A 23,660-nucleotide genomic window follows, 5' to 3' on the forward strand; every position below is an offset into this window, starting at 1 on the left:
ATACGGGGCGTGCGGGGCCCAGCAGCTGGAGGAGGCCCCGGAGGGAAAGATAGACAGGCCACCCGCCTCGGCTCGGGGAGCACAGCCCCCCGGGCGCACCTTCATGAACTCGTCCTTGTCAAAGCACAGCGTGTCCGGCCCCTTGGGCAGGTTCATCCTACTTTCCTCCATCCCGCCGATCGCCGCCTCTCAGCGCCAACCGCGGGCGAGGGGAAGAAGGAAGACCCTGTGCATAAGGACCTGGAAGCCGCAGCCAGAGCCAGTTGCCCCGGCAGACAGCGCCACTTCGGCCAACGTGGCAGCGGCCGCACCGCGGCCAATCAGCGAGAGCTCCGCGGGCTGGCTTCCGCCGCACGGCCTCCGCCCGCCGCCGCCAAGAGGGGTGGGAGGATCGCCGCTGCCACCGCGCTGTAGGTCATGCTGCCTCCGTGCGGCGGAGGGCGGCATTGCAGCTCAGGCAAGCTGGGTTGGGCAGTCTGGCTCCCAGTGAGGTAGGTCTGAGGCTGAAGAGCACTGGCTGGAGGAGTCTGGGGCTTCCTCTCCAGCCACCGTTTCCACTGGGAAAAATCTACCTGCAGCATTCTTCCAGGATCTCCTCCCTGATCTTGCTCCAGGGTCTGGCTCAGATCCAGGTGGGAGGTCGGAATAACCTTGGGTCTTCACTCTTCTTAAGTGAGTGCCTTTGAGTAACTTTGGTCTTCATTCTTCTTAAAGAGCACCTCATTACCTAGCTAGTCAGAACATAGCACACAAATACATGTGCATACATATTTATTTGTAATCTCCTTAGAAACCATTCACAACCTAGAAGTTGAGAGTTATGTTTTATTTGGTGAGAATTTTTGGGACTTCAAGTCTGGGAGACAGCAGCTCAAGTGACCCTGAGAGAACTGCTCTGAGGAGGCAAGGAGGTGGGGGACAGGTTATATAGAAGTTTTGCAACAAAGTGTAGGTAGTCTGAACGTCAAAAATTTTTTGTAACTGAAAGAAAACCAGATAGCCCAAGTTGAGAAATTTAGTGCTTTTCTATGTAAGGGAAGATGCAAGAGACTAGGCTTACTGAAATTATTCCTTTGATATGCCCCTAAACTATCTGGGGCCAGTAGTCTGTTTTCACATCCTAAGCTTCCTCAGGGCTCACCATAGGGAATGGCTGCAGTTTGATGGCTACTAGATGGCAGGCACTATTTCCATCCTGAATACCCTCAGGGCTCACTAGCTCACCTTCCATGGTGGCTGCAATTGCTGACGACTGTGATATCCTTTGTTTATTGATATGGCAGAAACTATTCCATATCTCCTTCCTCAGTGATCAGTTCAAAGAAAAGAAAGCCTTCCTTAGTGATCAAGGCAAAGAAATAGAGGAAAACAATATAATGGGAAAGACTAGAGATCTCTTGAAGAAAATTAGAGATACCAAGAGAACATTTCATGCAACGATGGGTACAACGAAGGACAGAAATAGTATGGACCTAACAGATGCAGAAGATATTAAGAAGAGGTGGCAAGAATACACAGAACTATACAAAAAAGATCTTCACGACCCAGATAATCACGATGGTGTGATCACTCACCTAGAGCCAGACATCCTGGAATGCAAAGTCAAGTGGGCCTTAGGAAGCATCACTACAAACAAAGCTAGTGGAGGTGATGGGATTCCAGTTGAGCTATTTCAAATCCTGAAAGATGATGCTGTGAAAGTGCTGCACTCAATATGTCAGCAAATTCGGAAAACTCAGCAGTGGCCACAGGACTGGAAAAGGTCAGTTTTCATTCCAATCCCTAAGAAAGGCAATGGCAAAGAATGCTCAGACTACTACACAATTGCACTCATCTCACACGCTAGTAAATTAATGCTCAAAATTCTCCAAGCCAGGCTTCAGCAATGCATGAACCGTGAACTTCCAGATGTTCAAGCTGGTGTTAGAAAAGGCAGAGGAACCAAAGATCAAATTGCCAACATCCTCTGGATCATCGAAAAAGTAAGAGTTCCAGAAAAAAAAATCTATTTCTGCAATATTGACTATGCCAAAGCCTTTGACTGTGTGGATCACAATAAACTGTGGAAAATTTTGAAAGAGATGGGAATACCAGACCACCTGACCTGCTTCTTGAGAAATCTGTATGCAGGTCAGGAAGCAACAGTTAGAACTGGACATGGAACAACAGACTGGTTCCAAATCGGCAAAGGAGTACGTCAAGGCTGTATACTGTCACCCAGCTTATTTAAGTAATATGCAGTGTACATCACAAGAAACGCTGGGCTAGAAGAAGCACAAGCTGGAATCAAGATGGCCGGGAGAAATATCAGTAACCTCAGATATGCAGATGACACCACCCTTATGGCAGAAAGTGAAGAGGAACTATAAAGCCTCTTGATGAAAGTAAAAGAGGAGAGTGAAAAAGTTAGCTTAAAACTCAACATTCAAAAAACTAAGATCATGGCATCCGGTCCCATCACTTCATAGCAAATAGATGAGGAAACAACGGAAACAGTGACGGGCTTTATTTATTTATTTATTTTTGGCTCCAAAATCACTCCAAATGATGACTGCAGTCATGAAATGTAAAGATGCTTGCTCCTTGGAAGAAAAGCTTTAGCAACATAGACAGCATATTAAAAAATAGAGACATTACTTTACCAACAAAGACTGATATAGTCAAAGCTATGATTTCTCCAGTAGTCATGTATGGATGTGAGAGTTGGCCTGTAAAGAAGGCTGAGTGCTGAAGAATTGATACTTTTGAACTGTGCTGTTGAAGAAGACTCTTGAGAGTCCCTTAGACTGCAGGGAGATCAAACCAGTCAATCCTAAAGGAAAGCATCCTGAATATTCACTGGAAGGACTGATGCTGAAGCTGAAACTCCAATCCTTTGGCCACCTGATGCAAAGAACTGACTCAATTGAAAAGACCCTAATGTTGGGAAAGATTGAAGGCAGGAGGAGAAGTTGACTTCAGAAGATAAGATGGTTGGATGGCATCACTGACTCAATGGACTTGAATTTGAGCAAGCTCTGGTAGTTGGTGATTGACAGGGAAGCCTTTGTGGGATCACAAAGAGTCAGACACAACTGAGCGACTGAAGTGAACGGACAGAATCCAGACCAGTGTGCTCACTAGCATTGGACCTGGCAAGTCTTGTCAAAGGGAATATCCCTGCTAATGTCTAGGGAAGCTAATGGATAGGATGAGAGCTGGAATCTATCTGGAAAATCAAATAAATTGCAATTATGAAATGTACACGCACTCCGGAAATCCTTATTGTTTGTTTTTGGCTCTCTCACTCTTAGTGAAAAGTTTCAAACATACACCCAACTCTGGAGGGCACAGAAAACCCCACCCCGCTCTATGTAGCCCTCGCCTTGCTTCAGCAACCACCTGTCTTCTCCTCTACCACTGCAGTAACACTCCCTTTTTTGGCCTGGAGTGCCTTTAAAGACAAATTCCAAGCACCACATCATTTCCTGCTCCCCAAACACCTCCATTTACAAGTCAAAGAAAAAAACCACATTTTCTTACAAACTGCCAATGTCCCACCTAATACAATTAGCAGTTCCAATAACCAATCCATCTTGGCTCTGAGAGGTGTGACTTTTAGCTCAATGCTACAGTGTTACTGAGTGATAACTGCAAATCCCACAGCACAGGTTGCACATCTACACCTTAAACCAAGGCACCATGGTGTGGGGTTGGGGAAATGGTGCTGGACAGACCAATTACTCACGCTAAAAGTGACTAGATAAGACAACGGACGAATGGTAAAGAGACATTAACAAACCAAAATCTAGTGATGCTGGTGAAACTGATCACATGAGCAAAATCTCAAGACTGAATTTTCAGTTCTCAATACCTCAGAGATAAATTTTCTCACACTTACGCACCAATGAGTGAACAATATATTTATAAGAAGAAAAAAGAAATACAGTACTTATTCAAGAAGGAAGGACTTCATTGAACAATTACTTGCAACAAGAACCTGAGTAAGTGATAGTCGCTCAGGTGTGTCGGATTCTTTGCAACCCCATGGACTGTAGCCTGTCAGGCTCCTCCGTCCATGGAATTCTCCAGGCAAGAATACTGGAGTGGGTTGACATTTCCTTCTCCATGGGATCTTCCCAACCCAGGGATTGAACCCGGGTCTCCCACATTGCAGGCAGTTTCTTTACCATCTGAGTCACCAGGGAAGCTCTGTTGTACAAAAAGAATATGTAACCACAGTATACTTTCATCTTTTATAATGTTTATGTGCCAATAATTACTTGACATTGTAGTTTCAAAGTGAACAATGCTGACATTAGGTGAATATATAAAGGTGACTGAAAGAAAAGAGATGTGTAGAAATGACAAGAACTTACTGGGATAGAGAAAATTAAAGAACCCATTGTACTCAAATGATAAATGATGATAACTGTTTTTCCTGGTATACTGAGCATATGTGATAGGAAAAACAGGATACTGCTCATAATATTTGGAAATAAAATATCTAGGAATAAAATAATGAGAAATGTATATTGCGTGAAGGATGATAAAATTTTACTTAGGGATATGACAGAAGAGGTAAATAAACAATGTTCAATATTGTAAAAAATGTCAACTCTCTCCAACTGCTTCCTAAATATATTAAAATAACTAAAGAATTTTATATATAACTCAACATGATGATTCTATTATTTATATGAAAGAATAAATTTCTTTATTTGTGCCCATAGCTTGCATGATATTATGATTCATGCCAATGATTAAAATATCTTTTAAGTTATTTTAATTTAAAAATTTTATTTTTTTAACTTATTTTTTGCTGCATTGCACAGCTTGTACACTTTTAGTTTCCCAACCAGGGATGGACCCTGGGCCCACATCAGTGAAAACACCAGGTCCCAACCACTGTACCACCAGGAAATTTTCTATTTTTTATTTCTTTTTAAATTATATTTTATAAAAGTTATATATATTAATATATATTTGGGCTTCCCAGGTGGCATTAGTGGTAAAGAAGCCAACAGCCAATGCAGAAGACGTGAGAGACACTGGTTCAATCCCTGGGTTGGGAACATCCTCTGGAGAAGGAAATGGCCACCTACTCCAGAATTCTTGCCTGGAGAATCCTATGGACAGAGGCGCCTGGCGGGCTACAGTCCATGGGGTCACAAAGAGTTGAACAGGACTAAAGAAAATTCTGAAAGAGACGGAAACACCAGACCACCTGACCTGCTTCCTGAGAAATCTGGATGCAGGTCAAGAAGCAACAGAACCAGACATGGAACAACAGACAGGTTACAAATCCGGAAAGGAGTACTTCAAGGCTCTACATGGGTCATGCTGCTTATTTAACTTACATGCAGAGTACATCATGAGAAACACTGGGCTGGAGGAAGCACAAGCTGGAATCAAGATTGCCGGGAGAAATATCAATAACCTCAGATATGCAGATGACACCACCCTTATGGCTGCTGCTGCTGCTGCTAAGTCGCCTCAGTCATGTCCGACTCTGTGCGACCCCATAGATGGCGGCCCACCAGGCTCCCCCGTCCTGGGATTCTCCAGGCAAGAACACTGGAGTGGGTTGCCATTTCCTTCACCAATGCATGAAAGTGAAAACGGAAAGTGAAGTCGCTCAGTCGTGTCTGACTCTTAGCGATCCCATGGACTGCAGCCTAACAGGCTCCTCCGTCCATGGGATTTTCCAGGCAAGAGGACTGGAGTGGGTTGTCACTGCCTTCTCTGCTACCCTTATGGCAGAAAGGGAGAACTAAAGAGCCTCTTGATAAAAGTGAAAGAGGAGAGTGAAAAAGTTGGCTCAAAACTCAACATACAGGAAACTTAAGATCATGGCATCCGGTCCCATCACTTCATGGCAAACAGACGGGGAAACAATGGAAACACTGAGAGGCTTTATTTTGGGGGCTCCAACGTCACTGCAGATGGTGACCGCAGCCATGAGATTAAAAGATGCCTGCTCCTTGGAAGAAAAGCTATGACCAACCTAGACAGCATATTAAAAAAACAATACAGTATACTAACGCATATATATGGAATTTAAAAAGATGGTAACGATAACCCTATATGCAGGACAGAAAAAGAGACACAGATGTATAGAACAGACTTTTGGACTCTGCGGGAGAAGGCGAGGGTGGGATGTTCTGAGAGAATAGCATTGAAACATGTATATTATCAAGTGTGAAACAGATTGCCAGCCCAGGTTGGATGCATGAGACAAGTGCTCAGGGCTGGTGCACTGGGAAGACCCAGAGGGATGGGATGGGGAGGGACGTGGGAGGGGGGATCGGGATGGGGAACACATGTAAATCCATGGCTGATTCATGTCAATGCATGGCAAAAATCACTACAATATTGTAATTAGCCTCCAACTAATAAAAATAAATGAAAAAAAAAAAGAAACTCTCTCCCTTACATGTCTTTTGTCTTATATATTGGGTATAAATAAAAAGCTGTTTAAAAGAAGAAAGCAGAGACATTGCTTTGCCAACAAAGGTCCATCAAGTCAAAGCTATGGTTTTACTAGTGGTCATGTATGGATGTGAGAGTTGGACTATAAAGAAAACTGAGCACCGAAGAATTGATGGTTTTGAACTGTGGTATTGGAGAAGACTCTTCAGAGTCCCTTGGACTGCAAGGAGATCCAACCAGTCCATCCTAAAGGAAATCAGTACTGAATATTCACTGGAAGGACTGATGCTGAAGCTGAAACTCCAATACTTTGGCCACCTGATGCGAAGAACTGACTCACTGGAAAAGCCCCTGATGCTGGGAAAGATTGAATGCAGGAGGAGAAGGGGATGACAGAGGATGAGATGGTTGGATGGCATCACTGACTCAATGGATATGAGTTTGAGTAAGCTCCGGGAGTTGGAGATGGACAGGGAGGCGTGGCATGCTGCAGTCCACGGGGTCGCAAAGAATCGGACATGACTGAGTGACTGGACTGAACTGAAAGTGCCTTACACACACACACACACAGACAGATATAATTTTGAGTAATAATAAACAGTACAGAGGGGCATAATGACAACCAGTAAATCCCTGCCCCACTGTTCTCAACTCTCAGCTTGCCATTACAGAAATGAACCCCTCCCTGTGTCTGCTCTGATCAAGCTGTCTGCCTCAAATGTTCCAAATCGCATCACATCTTCCGTTGCTGCACGCTGCAAGGGTGCTTTCTTGTACAGTTTGAAACGTTTCCTTTTCCTAAAGTTTCCTCCGCAAGGGGGGTGAAGAAATGATGCCTTCCAGGGTTTCCTTAGCTCCTCATCAATCCGTATATTACTGAAAACTCATTTCACCTCATTTGAGGTCTACTTGCTCTTCTAATTTGGAAGACTGGCCTCCCCTTTGGCTCATTCCTATACAACTGATCGTTCCATGAGGTTTTAGACACATTTCCCATTTTTAAACAATGCACCCTGTACTCCTCCTTTTGTAAAGTTTGTGCCACTTTTTGTTTTATAGGTAAAACAGCTTCTCAGATACTTCTGAGGATTTCAGGATTTTAATATTTTTAGTCCTTTGCTATTCCTTCAACTACCTATTTCCTCATAAGTTAATTTTTTATTTTATCTTGGGGCTTTTTTGATCATGCTGCAGGCTTTCGACAAATGCTACTTTTCAGTCAGACAAGTTTGCAGGCAGGACGGGTGAGCCAATGGATGAGAATCAGCCCTTCTGTCGGGACCCCAGCTGGCACAAAGGTAGCAGCGGCTCCCAGGCAGGTGTTGAGCTTCAGAGCAGGGCAGGGTCACGGTCAGCTCCCGGCTGAGGGGAAGAAGACAGGCAACGTGCGCTTGAGCCTCCTGCAGAAGAGCATCTCCCTGATAAAGTTGCTGATCCTAGGTGACTGTTATTTTCAACAGCCTGTGTATCTTCTTCATACCAAGAATTGATAAAATATTTCTTATTCATTTATTTCTTTATTTTGTTAGGGTCTGACTATATTACTATGCTATTAATAAACATGCATATGATATCTAAATGATATAATATAGGACACATTCTAATTGGAGGATTAGAAGTCTAACTAATTCTAATTGATAAAGACTTGGCTTATACTCTCTATACGCATATGTGATAACCTTACAACTAGGGACACTATTCAAATGATAATTCTACCTTTGACGTATATAATTAATATAATATTTCATTAACATTATTACATATATTATTATATTATATAATTAATTTTGACTTGCAGCCTCCTAATTTTGCTTTGTTCTTGCTCTCCTACACACACACACAGAAGCAGGCTGCCACAGTGAATCATAATTACATGCTTTAGAGGGTAAAAGCTTCTAGTTCATGACTATTACACTAGTACTATGTTATTGTCGTTGTTCAGTCGCTAAGTCATGTCTGACTCTTTAACCCCATGAACTATAGCATGCCAGGCTTCTCTGTCCTTCACTATCTCCCTGAGTTTGCTCAAATTCATGTTCATTGAGTCAGTGATGCCATCCAAGCAAATGGTGCCATTAGAGAAACCACCTATTTCCGAATAGAAAAAAAAAAAGGAATACAAATGAAATTAAATGTAAATAAATATAAACTAAATATAAACAAACAGAATCATCCTTAAAAGCATAAAATGACCCCTTAGCTTTCATATACATTCTAATTAGCCCCTAAGATACCTTAAATCCAGATAGAAATGGGAAGTTTTTCAAGAGAAAGGACTTATATTCTAAAGATGTAACTGAAAAGCTGACGAGAAACGAAAAACCTTAGCAGCTGAGTGGAGTCGAATTTACAATCTGTTTCATGACTGATACTATTCGGCTTTGTAAAAAGTGCCGTTCATTCGAACGTGGACACGCAATCTGGGAAACCATGAAACATTAACCTTGCAGAGCTCAACCTGATAGATTCCCATGGCCTTTTAAAACGTTGGTCTTTTTCACACAAGAGGTGAAATACACTCCTAGCTTCCTCTCCACTCCCGATATTTAGTATAATTATGCCCACCAACTCCCATTTTTTTCCTGAGCTCAAAGGCACTCGTTCCTTTTTGTACTTAAATATTTACTATGCATTGTGGGAGAGTGCATGCATTCTCCCTTTTTCTCTAAGTAAAACTTCTGATTTTATGGGAACATGTCAGTGCTTCAAACTTAAAACCTACATATTTGTTATTGTCTTCCACAGCTACCTATCTGTGCTTTTTTGGTTATGGCCAAGGAGACAGAAATCAAACACGTCAGTTAAAAGACGATGTGCCTTCTGAAATAAATTTAACTATTTGTTAAAGTCTTTTTTGAAATAAATTTAATTTAGTAGAAGAGAAGGTCCTTTTCAATTCCTTGTATGGTTGACCTAAAACACTGAAACAATGGCTGGAACGCCAGCATCTCCTGTCGTAAGACAACTCAGAAGCTAAGGTCATGCTCTGAGGACAGAAGACACACTTAAGAGACCGGGCCTTAATGACACTGGGGAACCACCATGGCAATCTTGGACTACATCAATCCTCGGCTGCCTACTTCTGGCATTATTATTTATTGAGACACAAACAAACTTTAAAGCAATATTTTTACTCTATTACAGAGTTCCTTTGGAGCCCAAGTTATCATTATGCTGTTGGCCTGAGATACTCTTCTCTATATGCAATCCAGGTCCAACCATTTCTTTGTTTCCTAGGCTTCGCCAGAGATTATCTCAAAACTCAGAGGAAAGTCTTCCTCTAACTGTTCAGCTTAGATTGAACTTTTCTAAAGATATATTCTTAGTCCCTATATTATTCCTTCTCACCACTCTTTATTGTGGATGATTTCATATTTTTGTTGTTACCTGATTAATGTACATACTCTATTATATCTTACAAAATTATAGGGAATTTTTTTTTTTTCTGGTCAATAGCAGTGTTGAAATAAGGTAAAAAAGGCATGGAATCAAGCCAGCCACTAACTATATCTGCCTATCCACAATGAATCAAATCCACAATGTTGAACATCTTTAGCTATGTTTAGGAAGTTAGAAGCCAAGGGCCTTGAAACAAATACTAACGTAAGTTGATTATATTAAGAAGTGATACTTAGCAAAATCATTTGCTATTTTTGTAAAGAGATTTTATTTAACTTGAAGGTTTTCACTTTCAGTTTGAGTAATACAAGAAAATCTTAAGGAAAAAAACTTCTAAGAAAAGAAATAGGGTTTATCAAAGAACATATTGAGCACTTAATTTCTGATAAATATGCAGACACCTACTGACTGTTTTCAAACAAACAATAAAAAATGACTGTGTTGTGGAGAAGCCCACGATGTCAGTCGAGAGACACTACTGGTAAGCAGAACCACTAAAGGTCGGTCAGTGAAGGCCTCTTACAATAGATGAATCATGAGTTCTAATTTGGAGATGAGCAAGAAGAGAATGATAGATAGGAGTCAGTCAATATCCAGAGCTGAGATTCTCTCACAACTTTTGAAAACATAAACTCTATTGGATTCCTGGTGAAACTGTGAGGATTGTCACTAACAAATAGTCCAAAAAAAACTCTCTCTATTTCTTAAAGAGACTCAAATGTTTTATTATGATTAACTTATGAACTTGTTTTTTGCTTATCTAATTTTTCTTTACAAATATTTAAACTATCTACCTTATTTAATAATAAATGCTTTAGATTTGAACATTCAAAAGACTTTCACATACATCATCACTGCTTCTAAGAGACTGGTTCTGTGGTCAACAAAAGACCAGGAAGGTCATTCTGGGGTGATTCAGCAAACGAGGAATGAAATGTGGGGTTCCTGAATCCCATCCAGGGCTCACTTCACTGTCAGAAGTGTGGAAGTGAAAAGGGTTTACATTTTCAAATTATTTTTTAAAAACCTGTATGGTTATTGTAGAATGTGCAATTTCTTAGAATCCAGTCTTTTCAAAATAGTATGCTACAGTGAGACAGCTCACTTCACTGTCAGAAGTGTGGAAGTGAAAAGGGTTCACATTTTCAAATTATTTTTTAAAAACCTGTATGGTTATTGTAGAATGTGCAATTTCTTAGAATCCAGTCTTTTCAAAATAGTATGCTACAGTCTTTTCAAATTCATCCAAGCAGAAAAAACTAAGATGCATGTACTAACAAATCAGTTTCTAGCACATCAGGTACAGGTACTAGACAACTAGTGCACATTAGACAAACACCTACATCTAGTGTGTTACAGGTTAGCCACTCAATAGCACATACCTTCACATGATCAAAAATCCACGTGTCCAGTTGTGTTACATCGTGGGCACCAAAATCCTCACTGAAAGCATCGTAAGTGTGTGCAAAAATACGGTTTCCAAGGTCACCTGAAGAGGAAATTGGGGGGGGGGGGGGGGGCGGAAATTTTAATGACATGCCATGGACCATGGTGTATGCTTGAACATATGCTGCTGCTTTTGTTCTCACAGTAACATTTTCCAATTTTACAGATACAAGTGAGTTGTGATTTAAAATGCTAAGAGAAAAAATCACAACACTAGTTAGTAATAGCGCAAAAGTAAACAACAGAGTTTGTCTTCAAGTAAGGATGAAACTAATCAAAGAATTTGGGCATCTAGGGATGGTACAATCTAAAACAGATTCAATCACCTGTTTTACAAAATTCCCTAACCAAGAAGAAAATTCAAATATTTCAATTCTTTATTCATAAAACACATGCATTTTTCTCAATATACAAGAAAAAATATTGATAATTGCCAAAGAGTTTGAAAGGGTCAACAAATATATTAATCTTATATACTTGTATGATTGATTAAGGATCTAATCAACTTAGTGAATTTCTGAGTTAGATAGCCTCTTAAAGGTCATAAGGAAGAGATAAAATAATGACAATCTCTTATAATAATGACAAGCTAAGCTCTAATGATACTGGTTCCACTCCTCAACCATTCTACTCTTCAAATCCCAAGTAAAGGTCTGAGTGAGACTGCAAGTTACTATAAGAAATAGAACACTTCTATTGGATTGTCTCCAGTTAAGGCTTTGATCCTGTCCTATGAACTGTAGTCAGAAGTAGGGAGGTGAATTTGGTAAGCCATAGCAACTTCATCCTCACCACTACCAAAAAAAGCTTAACTCCTTGCTGCTTGGAAGAAAAGCTATAACCAACCTAGACAGCATATTAAAAAGCAGAGACATTACGTTGCCAACAAAGGTCCATCTAGTCAAAGCTATGTTTCTTCCAGGAGTCATGTGTGGATGTGAGAGTCGGACTATAAAGAGAGCTGAGCACCAAAGAATTGATGCTTTTGAACTGTGGTGTTGGAGAAGATTCTTGAGAGTCCCTTGGACAGCAAGGAGATCCAACCAGTCCATCCTAAGGGAGATCAGTCCTGAATATTCATTGGAAGGACTGATGCTGAAGCTGAAGCATCAATACTTTGGCCACCAGATGCAAAGAACTGACTCATTGGAAAAGACCCTGATGCTGGGAAAGACTGAAGGCGGGAGGAGAGGGGACGACAGAGGATGAGATGGTTGGATGGCATCACCGACTCAATGGACATGAGTTTGCGTAAACTCTGGGAATTGGTGATGGATAGGGAGGCCTGGCATGCTGCAGTCCATGGGGTCGCAAAGAGTCCGACACGACTGAGCGACTGAACTGAACTAAGGGAGTATGTAAATGACAAGCAGTATTGAGTTTTTGGACCTGCTCTAAATAATAATGTTCTGTGACTATCATACAGAAAATTCTGAGTATCTGTTTTGCTTTTGAGATATAGAATAATCTTTAATGATCCAATTGTTATAATTTATAGTATAATTATACCCATGGCTAAAGGTCCAAACCTTTTCATTAGGTGAAATGACTATAATGCTCCCACTAAAAAGCACTTAATAACCTAAAATTCAAGTGGAATCCAGCTGATTCTAGAAAATGATGCAAATAAATTTTCTCATCAAGAGATGTTCTCATACTTGCAGATTCATGCACAGAAACACAATAAATACAACAAATCTCAATGGCATGATCTTGAATACATGAAAATAGAAGTTATAAATATAAAGTTTAAAGTTTTAAATCTTTATGTGATTATATACTAACTTCTTAATAATCAAAGTAAGTGAACATCATCACAATGAGATCATTCTAATAAGTGTTCTGGTCAATATTTCACATGAATTAACTTATTTAATGCCCAAAACAAACCTGTAAGATAGAAATTATTATTATCACATTTTACAAAAAAGAAAACTGAAATTTAGAGAAGTTATCTAACTTACCCAAGATTAAAAAGCTGTTAGATGTTAGAATCATATACCATTTCACTGAATCCAAGGTATTTAAACTGTATAATCCAACATTTTAAGTACAACTAAGATGAAAAAAAAATCAAACTCACACATCTATTATAATATACACTCGTTTCAGAGATGTTAAATATGTCAAAACATGTATCTCATAATAAGTAAAATGTATATATTTTAAATTACCATATTGATTTATTGTCTACTTAATATCTGGGGAAATACAATCAGTGACTCCTACCTTTGGTAAACATAGCCACGATGTCTGGGCTTCCCCAGGACCATGTGTACCTGGTTTCATTAAGAAGAGAATCAAATTCTACAGGATTTTCCTTCCATCCTTCATGTAATTGAGAAAAAAAACAAACAATGACAATTCAGGTATGGCTCCTGAAGAAGTATTTTTCAAATAACAACAAAGAGGATTAACTGCAGAACAAATGCAAAACTAACAATAGATTTTGTTATCTGTATTATACTACAAATTTTTTTTTTTTAAAAAGGCTTACAACAGTTAATTGACTTCTTACTAAAATACAGAATCACTTTTGAGCTTTTGAGAGTTAACATCTAGGAAAACCAGAGATCTACCCAATCATATTCTATCAACAGGACAGGATGATACAAGATTAAAGTTTTATTCTTCAGTCAGTCCCAGTGAGTGTTTAAGTGACTTAGGTAAGCTAAATGACTTGTCAAAAGGATCTCAAAACGTACTTCGCTTTGTGCTATGATTCAGTATTAAAGAAGCAATATTTATGCAATCAATCTCTTCATGTGATAAAATCATCTAAAGAGATAGTACCTTTGGCAACTGCGCTGACATCTTCATAAAACCCTGCAATCATGGCCACGTGCCCAGGCCGATACTCGGTCGGCACATGTGTGTGAGAGATGCCCCAGCTGCCTTCGTTCATTATGACATTCCTGAAAAGTATCACAGACGAGGAGTCAGCACACACTATGACCACATGCTCTGGTAAGGTTTTAGAAAAACAAGATCACCACAGAAGAAATCCAATCAAAAGAAGGAGTCAAAATTTAAGAAGGAACATTTCTGATCCCAGCTGGGCTCAGCCCAGTTCCTCCCACCAGACGGATTCCGCGGCATAAGAAAGCCCAAGGAACTTTCTTAGACAAGGAACCACCCAACCACTGCGCAGAATCACAAAACAAAATAGAGGCTACAGCTCTAAGTCACAAAGTATTGAAACGCTGTGCTACATAAGAAATCACTGATACACAAGAAGTCCTTGTTCTTAGGAGATACACACTGAAGTGTTTAGGGGTAAAGTGTTAAAATACTTTGCTTTCAAATTATTCAGGAAAAAATAAAGTCTAAGTGTATATATGTGTGTGTGTGTGTATTGAGACAGAAAATTGCAAATATGAAAAATGTTTAAAATGGTCATATCTAGATTAAGGATATACAGATGAATATTCATGATATAATCCTTTCAACATTTCTGTAGTTAAAAGTTTTTTCAAAATAAAAAATTGAGAGGAAACAGCTATACTCTCAATTAGGAGTTAAATATTCTTTCTAAATTTGAGATTCAGTTCAGTTCAGTCGCTCAGTCATGTCCAACTCTTTGCGATCCCATGAATCGCAGCACGCCAGGCCTCCTTGTCCATCACCAACTCCCAGTGTTTACTCAAACTCATGTCCATCCAGTCAGCGATGCCATCCACCCATCTCATCCTCTGTCGTCCCCTTCTCCTCATGCCCGCAATCCCTCCCAGCATCAGGGTCTTTTCCAATGAGTCAACTCGTCGTATAAGGTGGCCAAAGTATTGGAGTTTCAGCTTCAGCATCAATGAATGTTCAGGACTGATTTCCTTTAGGATGGACTGGTTGGATCTCCTTGCAGTGCAAGGGACTCTCAAGAGTCTTCTCCAACACCACAGTTCAAAAGCATCAATTCTTCGGCACTCAGCTTTCTTCACAGTCCAACTCTCACATCCATACATGACCACCAGAAAAACCATAGCCTTCACTAGACGGACCTTTGTTGGCAAAATAATGTCTCTGCTTTTTAATATGTTGTCTAGGTTGGTCATAATTTTCCTTCCAAGGGGTAAGCGTTTTTTCATTTCATGGCTGCGATCACCATCTGCAGTGATTTTGGAGCCCAAAAAAATAAAGTCTGACACTGTTTCCACTGTCTCCCCATCTATTTGCCATGAAGTGATGGGACCAGATGCCATGATCTTAGTTTTCTGAATGTTGAGCTTTAAGTCAACTTTTTCACTCTTCTCTTTCATTTTCATCAAGATGCTCTTTAGTTCCTCTTCACTTTCTGCCATAAGGGTGGTGTCATCTGCATATCTGAGGTTATTGAGATTAAAACAAGTCAAAAGTTTGTTTTGCTAAAATGTATCACCATTCTTTAAGCTAAAGGTGATTTGCAAAATCTGGAGAAAAATGCAAAAGCAACAGTAATGCCGTTGCAGGTGAAAGGCCAGCAGAGCAACAAGTTATGAAACATGAATTCATTTGTAACAGTTTTCAAGCTGAACTCTCAAAATGTTCTGGAGAGAAGTACCTAAAAGTGCTGATTTAGATACTTTTAATTGACTTATTTTGGTAAAATACATACATAAAAGGTAAAAGACTTGAAAAACCATTAAACCACATGTTAAGAAAGAAATATTTTCTAACTTCTTCAGTTCTATAATGGAAACTGAACTCAAGCAAAAACAGGGAGGTATAAAGCAATGTGGATACTTCTCTTGAGAAACATTTTGATCAGATCGTATTTTTAAAAAAACGAAGAACACCCCGGGGAGAAACAGGCGCTGTCAGAAACACTCATCTTTGCCTGAATAACCAGTATATTTTAATGTCATTAACTTTGCAATGAACTACATTTCTCTCCTCTCTATGACAACTAAGAAATATCACCCCAATTTTTAAACTAGTCATAGAAATATATGTTACATATTTTTGTGTACTGAACCTAACCCTGACAACCTTATTTTCCTACTGCTATTTTCCTATTGCCCTGGGTTGCTTGTTTCTTTGTGTCCTTTAATATATTCTGCATTTCTTTGACGTACCATAAATTTATTCCTGGAAATCTGACATAGAATTCAGGTTCATTCATTCTTCTAGCAGTCAACAAATGTTGATTAACTGCCTAGTATGTTTTAGGCACCAGAGATAATGTAGTGTACAAAACAAAGTCCCTGCCTTAGAGGAAGCTGTACATGCTAAGTAGTACTATAAAGAAAATCAAAACAGGGTAGAGGCATAGGAAGCAATGGTGACAGGTAGGGACAGGGGAAAGACAGACAATTTCAGATAAACTTCCCTTGAATTTGAGTTTTAATCTCTCCACAGTAGCATTAGGAAGGGCTTTTGAGGGGCTTGCTATGAATGAAAAAAAATAAAGAATAGTTGATTGCAAGAACCCCACAGGTCCAAAAAATTAAATATTTCTTTTCAAAGCCACTTAACAGAATTCAAAATTATCATATTACATAGTGATATAAATTTGGAAGGCTTTATTTTATAGAAAACATATTTTGAATAGAAATTTATATTTTTTAGCTAAATACCTTTGTAATTGGCAATTCACTGAAATTTATGCTTGTCATTACTTAAAAATTGAACAGTCTTACTTTAGAAAACAGAAAAAAAGATAATATACTGAGTTGTAAGCCAGGATTCAGAAATCAGGACAAGTGAGGCCAAGCAGCTAAGGTCATGCATTTTGACTACCTGGTATCAACTTCCACAATAACAGAAGTAACTGTAGAAGGGAACACACTTGCTAATTTCTATGACAAAGGCAGAGGCATATGTGCCCTACTCTCTTTTTCATCATCACCTCTCTACCCAATGTGAGATAAACAGTATCAGCGTAACAATTTCCAGAGATGTCTTTGTACCTGCTGACATGCTTACTAACAAATGGTGCCCTAGAATTTCCATCTTCATCTAATTCATAAAGTTTATCTGCTCGCAGGCCATCAGCGACAAACAGCACTAATCGTTTTGCTGGGGGAGGCAGGGGTGTAAACTGAGGAGAGTTACTCCATGAACCAAAGGAGAGGTAAAATACATGTCGAAGATGGAGGCGAAGAACACGAAGTGCACGAGCAAGCCCAAAGTAACGTACAGCAGCATATCCAGAGGAACTAATCTCCAAGAGAAACTGGAAAGAGGGAGCAAAATCAAATCTGGGTAAGCCTTAGTGCAAACAAGTATGTTTTCAACTTATTTGATGACTAGAGCTGCCTGCCTCATTTTTCAGTCTCAAAAAACTTCTTAGGTTGGTGGACACTTTTTATTTCCTCCGTCTTTCAATAAGCTTCATTGTTCTGCGGCTACTTGCCTTATCTACATGGGTAATTGTTTTCAAGTTGTGGCTAAGAGGGCTTCCCTAGTGGCTCAAACCGTAAAGAATACCCTGGCAAAGCGGGAGACCTGGGTTCGGTCCCTGGCTTGGGACGATCCCCTGGAGATGTGGAATGGCAACCCACTCTAGTATTCTGGCCTGGAGAATTCTATGGACAGAGGAGCCTGGCGGGCTCTAGTCCATGGGGTCATGAAGAGTTGGACACGACTAAGCGACTTAAAAAGAGAGAAGAGAGTTATCTACCCTCTTAAATTTTTACGTGTAAAATACAGTATTTCAAACTATAGGCACTGTTATACATCTTGACAACTTATTCACTTTGCAAAAGTGAGATTTTACAGTCATGGAACATCACCCCCCCACCCCCACCCATCATGAGTTTGACTCTTCTGGATTATCTCAGACAAGGAGAAATGTGCATATTTGTCCTCCTGTGACTGACTTGTTTCACTGAGCATTATGTCCTCAATGCCATAACCATTACATTGGCCAAAACCTGTTACTGTAATCTGGTTAATTTTGTACAGTCTGTTAACTTATTGTGGTTTTAATGTACATTTCCCTGGTGATCAATAATGTTGAGCTACTTTACATGAATGTAATGGACATTTTTTAATCCTCTTTTATCCCCTTTTCATTTTTTTAACTGTGTTTTTAAACACTGTGTTTAACTGTGTTTTTCAAAATTTTTTCAAATTTACTTAAAAATTCTGAAAGTTTAATGAATTAACTTTTCTTTTGGTGATTGTATGTTGTGTTCCACCTAGGGAATTTTTGTAGATGACAACACTTTCTTTAGTACAGACTTTTAATATTTTTATTTTAAAACAATGTCAAGTCCAGAGAAAAGCTGCAGTAAAGGTACAAACACCCATACACCCCTTAGCCATGTATCTCTGACATTATCACTTTTCTCTGGTCCTTGCCTCGTCTCTCTAACTTACCCCTCTCCTGTGTGTGGGTGTGTGTGGGAGGGGCGGGCGTACACTTCAGTGTTTATTTTCTGACAATAATGATACTGCCTTACGTACCTACGGTGGTTACCAACTTCAATAAACTCAACGTCAGTATTTTACCTAATCTACCATTTATACTCCAACTTTTTGAAGTGTCCCAGTAATGATCTTCACAGCATTTTTATAGCTTTATTAAGGCATAACTGGCCTGTAATAAGCCGTGTACATATTTAAGTGTACATGCTCATATCCTCAAAAGTTTCCTCATGCCCCTGTGGCTCATCCCTATATATTTCACTTTTTGATGTTATTGTAAATGGCATTTATTTCAGTTTCCCCTCGTTAGTTTTTAAATTACCACCGATTTTTATATATTCACCTTGCATTCTGCAACACTGAAAAACTGTTACAGTAGTTTTTATGTAGATGCCTTTTGATTTTCCAAGGAGAAAAATTATGTCACCTGTGAATAAAAGGACTTCTTCCTTATCAATCTATACACTTTTAATTTATGTCTCATGCTTGTACTGGCCAGGACTTCTAGTGTAATGTTGAGTAGGTGTGGAAACAACAGAAATCCTGCCGTGTTTCCAGTCTTAGGATGAAAGTTGACAGGTTTTTTCCATAGACTCCTTTTGTTGCATTAAAGAAGTTCTCTTTTACTCTCAATATGCAGTTTTAAAGTTGTGAATGAAAAATGCCAGATTTTGTCAAGTGCTTTTGACAAAAGCAAAAGTGAGAGGGGCGGATCACATGAGATCCTGTCCAGTGAGAGGGCCATGGCTATCTGGTTTTTCTCTTTTGGCCTCTCCTGGTGTGGGGCCTCTCCTGGTGTGGGGTCTCCTAATGTGGTATCTTCTAATGTGGTGAACTACAATGATGGAGTTTCAAATGTTAAATCAACTAGGGTTCCCAGAATAAACTGAACTTAATCATTAAGTATTATCCTTTTTATATACTCTTGGGTTTTATTTGCTAAAATATTTAGCATTTTAAATTAATATTTATTAGTGATATTAGACTATATATATTTTTTGTAATGTCTTTCTCTGGTTTTGGTGTCAGACAATGCATTAGGAAGTGTTATTACCTTTTATTTTTTGGAAGAGTTTGTGTAGAATTAGTACTATTTCTTCCTTTATTGTGTAACAGGATATCAATGGCTCAGAGTTTCCTTTGTTGGAAGGTTTTTAACTATAAATTCAATTTCTTCATAGCCAGAGAGATAGATACTAAGATTATTTACTAGTTGCTGAGTAAGTTTTGGTACTTGTATCTTTTGTCCATTTCATCCAAATTGTCAAATTTATTATGACAAAACAGTCCATAATATTCTGTTCACTTATTCTTTCTTCTGTTCTCTAGCTCAGAACTCTTCTATCAGGTATCATATTTAGTTATGCAAAGTAACTCATTTTTCAACTCATTTTAATTCATTTCAGTAAGATCTTAAACTCGATTTACAACTAAAGTACATATGGTATCTACCTAGATGTAGAGAAGCTCCCATTGACTTAAATACTCCTCTCTACCATGGAAACCTGAGTACCCTCATCATGTTCACTAATAAGGAAATATCTTTATCATTTCTCACTTTATTTTGTATTTACAAATAAAACTCCCTGGACTTATGTTCTTTCTTTTCCCCACTGTTGTTACACAACTTTTCTGTAAAAAGTATCAAAGTGTCAAAAGTATCAAAGTGTGTTAAAGGATAATACAAATTTTCCACTACCCTAAAGCTTACTGAAGTAGTAAAACAAACATTTGAGAACTTCGACCCTGAAGCTGTAATAGCTAACACAAAAATCTAGCTCTCTCACATAGTAACAGTGGGATCTTAGTCGGTCCCTCCCCGGCACTTTCGAGCATCACTTCCTCAGGGACTACTCAGTCCGAATCAGAAGCTCAAAACTTTACTTCAGTTTATAACTACACAGGTATGACTCTGACTATTTGTAGTAATGTCTGCCTCTGTAACTTCATGCTGATTCTAGCAAGACAGGCTTTCTCCAGTACTCCGCCCAGTGCTGGGCACTTAGTCAGGGCTATTACATAACCTAGGACTGTCCATTCAATGGTATGTGTGATATGCACTGTAGCCACTAGAGGCTGCCTTGCTTCTCTATTTATTCCCCAAGAACAGACACAAGAGCAGTGAAGATTCAAGATAAATAGAACCACAGTAACTTTCATATTTGTTATTTACTCCAGTGTTCTTGCCTGGAGAATCCCAGGGACGGCGGAGCCTGATGGGCTGCCATCTATGGGGTCGCAGAGAGTCAGACATGACTGAAGCGACTGAGCAGCAGCAGCGGTGGCATACATAAAATTTCAGTGATTCCAAAATATCATCCTTCATATGCTACTTAATTATAGCTATGCACATATAATTAAGCACTATTATCATTTAATATTTCTCTTTTTTTAAAATCACTTTTTATTCAAATTTAGTGAAAAAGAACTTTTTCACGGATGAATCATTTGGAAATCACCTAAAAAAATGAATAACTACTAAAATGTTTAAAATACACATAACCATGTATCAATAAAAGTCATTTAACTTATACCTCTGGGATGTTTACCACACACTGAAAAACAATGTCAAAAATTAGAATATGTAAAAATGTATAAAAAATTAGATATTTATAAAACTTTACATCAATGAAAAACTTGCACTGAAAATATTACTTGTGGTTATTTTAAGAGTACTAAAACAAAAAAATAATTTTTTAATCAAGAAAACAATTGAAGTGCTTGGAAAAAAGTGATCTTTTATATTTTTATCACTAACATACAAGCATCAATGTCTATCCAGATTATTCAGTGAAACATTGGCTGTAAAGACCTAGATTAATGCAAAACTTGGTAAGTAGAAGGAAAATTCCTCAACAATATTAATGGCAAATTATTATTAAATATAAATCAGCAATTGTTAATAATATCTTAGTATGCACTATTAATATTTCTTCAACATTTTTAATTGATAAGGAAATCTCTATGCACTGTGGAAGAGAAAGGTACTTACTGAGACAACTGGCCAGTTGATTTGTTAGGGGCTTGGAAGGTCACATTAACAAGTCCATGATTACAGGATATGAGGTAGAACCAGGGAATTACAGATGTGTCATAGGAAGCTGCTTATCAAGGAAGAACTTCTATATCCAACTTCTTACAACTCTCTGAGGAAACATATTTTAAATCTATTTTCAATTTTCATTTTAGAAGTCAGACCCTAAAGATATTCCCTTTGGGGCCTACTTTGGGGCAATTATCTTTTTCTGGCTAACGCTACTAAATGACTGACATCAGGTTTGTTTCGCTTTACTTTTAAAAATCTGTCAAATATTGTCAAGATATACGAGTAGTACATTAATTGATAAATGATTGTAACATTTGTTGTGTTCTAGGTACCAGGTACTGTGACAAGCACATTCCTAAGTCTGTGTACTTTAAGTATCTCCTTGACAGAGGAGGCTGAGATGAGTCAAGTAACTTTTTAAAAAAGTCTCAAGGCAAATCATTGGCAGGACGGGGATATGAACTGTAGGCTCTTCAACCTAATAAGCACAGTCCTTGAGAGGAAGACCCTAAGTGTGGGGACCTTAAGTACAACAGATGTGTAAAATTCCCATTACACAGGCGGAAATACTGCATATAAATAACCCATTTCTAAACATGCCTTTTCCATGCCATTCCCTAATCCTTCCCATTTTTCCATTCCAGAAAGTGGTTCCATCTTCAAGCTCTCTGGCAACTCAATTACAATAAAGATCAGCAATCCTTTTAGCTAAGGACTATGAAACAACACTGGTGTCTCTTTTGATACTATTTTCCTAAGATCTGGGATTTTTTTCCCATGCTTTTCTTCAATACATGGCATGCGCGCGCACACACACACACACACACACACACACATACATTTAGAATTAAACACTAGGAGTAATGTTCTGTTAAAAAAAAAAAAATGCTTCCAATTCTTAGTATTAAAAGCACCAAAAAAACTTCTACCGAAAACAAAACAGATACCCCAAGTTCAGTTCAGTGGCTCAGTCGTGTCTGACTCTTTGCAACCCCATGGACTGCATCATGCCAGGCTTCCCTGTCCGTCACCAACTCCCGGAGCTTGCTCAAACTCATGTCAATTGAGTTGGTGATGCCATCCAGCCATCTCATCCTCTGTCATCCCCTTCTCCTCCTGCCCCCAATCCCTCCCAGCATCAGGGTCTTCTCCAATGAGTCAGTTCTTCGCATGAGGTGGCCAAAGTATTGGAGTTTCAGCTTCAGCATCAGTCCCTCCAATGAATTCAGGGCTGATTTCCTTTAGGATGGACTGGCTGGATCTCCTTGCTCTGCAAGGGACTCTCTGAGGGACAGCATCTGATGTTTTGAAGCGTCCCCATTGTGCAAACTGTGTATTAAATCACAAGTGCTTACTGCGCTCCTAATAGTTTGTTACCGAAGTCGAGACTATCGGGATATTTGCAGATCCAAGCAGATCCCAACGTCCCCGCTGCATGTTCCATTGCCTCTGTCCCAGTGCCGCACCCAGCCCCCCGGGTCCCGCAGGCACGAGGCTGGGAGGGCGAGAAAGAGGAAGCAAGCCCCTTTCTGATCACCGGCGCTGCCCGGCACCGGCCACCCCCGCGGGGAAAACGTCAGCAGCGGGCAGCGCACACCGCAGGAGCGAAGGAAGAGGGGGCGGCGCACCCCGGCGAGCGCCACTGTCGGGCCGGTCCCTGTCCCCACTTCTCCCGGACTCTACCTGGGCTTGAGCAGGTCAGGCCTGACCTCGAGAACGAGGTCTCGTCAGCGCGAAGGCGGAGCCCGGCTGCGAGTCAGAGCTCCTCTCCGGCCAAGAGAAGCTTCCTAAGCCACCATCACAAACGCCCCCTCAACCACGAAACGACCCTGACACTTACCTGGCCAGAAGCTACTCTCGCGATAATTCCCGGGTCAATCCTCCGTGACTCCAATCCCCGCTCCTACCTCCTGCGACCAATCAAAAAGGAGTGGGGTGGGGCTTTGTCTTTGAGCAGGGGGCGGGGCCCCTCAATCTTTGCTCGCCAGCGTGGGGAGCAGGCGGGGCGGGGCGG

At 39.7% G+C, this 23,660-nt stretch overlaps 1 protein-coding gene across 7 annotated transcripts; it reads right to left on the reverse strand.

The window, feature by feature from the left end:
* Nucleotides 1–3,893: 3,893 nt before the first annotated feature.
* Nucleotides 3,894–23,546, reverse strand: LOC136171121 (GPI ethanolamine phosphate transferase 1-like). Of its 7 annotated transcripts, none has more exons than XR_010663754.1 (6): nt 23,330–23,474; nt 21,593–21,746; nt 14,050–14,171; nt 13,486–13,584; nt 11,193–11,299; nt 3,894–4,191 (listed from the first exon to the last, which is right to left on the reverse strand). XR_010663754.1 is itself a non-coding variant. In XM_065939825.1 (6 exons), the coding sequence occupies exons 3-6, from the start codon at nt 14,159–14,161 to the stop codon at nt 7,741–7,743; spliced, it is 351 nt and encodes a 116-aa protein (XP_065795897.1). In that variant the 5' UTR covers nt 14,162–14,171; nt 21,593–21,746; nt 23,330–23,474; the 3' UTR covers nt 7,478–7,740. The 7 variants fall into 7 exon arrangements, 1 of the variants encoding a protein (XP_065795897.1); XM_065939825.1 differs by lacking the exon at nt 3,894–4,191 and adding an exon at nt 7,478–7,773; XR_010663752.1 differs by lacking the exons at nt 3,894–4,191; nt 23,330–23,474 and adding exons at nt 7,783–8,499; nt 23,487–23,508.
* Nucleotides 23,547–23,660: the final 114 nt, after the last annotated feature.

This window comes from Muntiacus reevesi, chromosome 6 (genome assembly GCF_963930625.1).
Source record: "Muntiacus reevesi chromosome 6, mMunRee1.1, whole genome shotgun sequence".
NCBI lineage: Eukaryota > Metazoa > Chordata > Mammalia > Artiodactyla > Cervidae > Muntiacus > Muntiacus reevesi.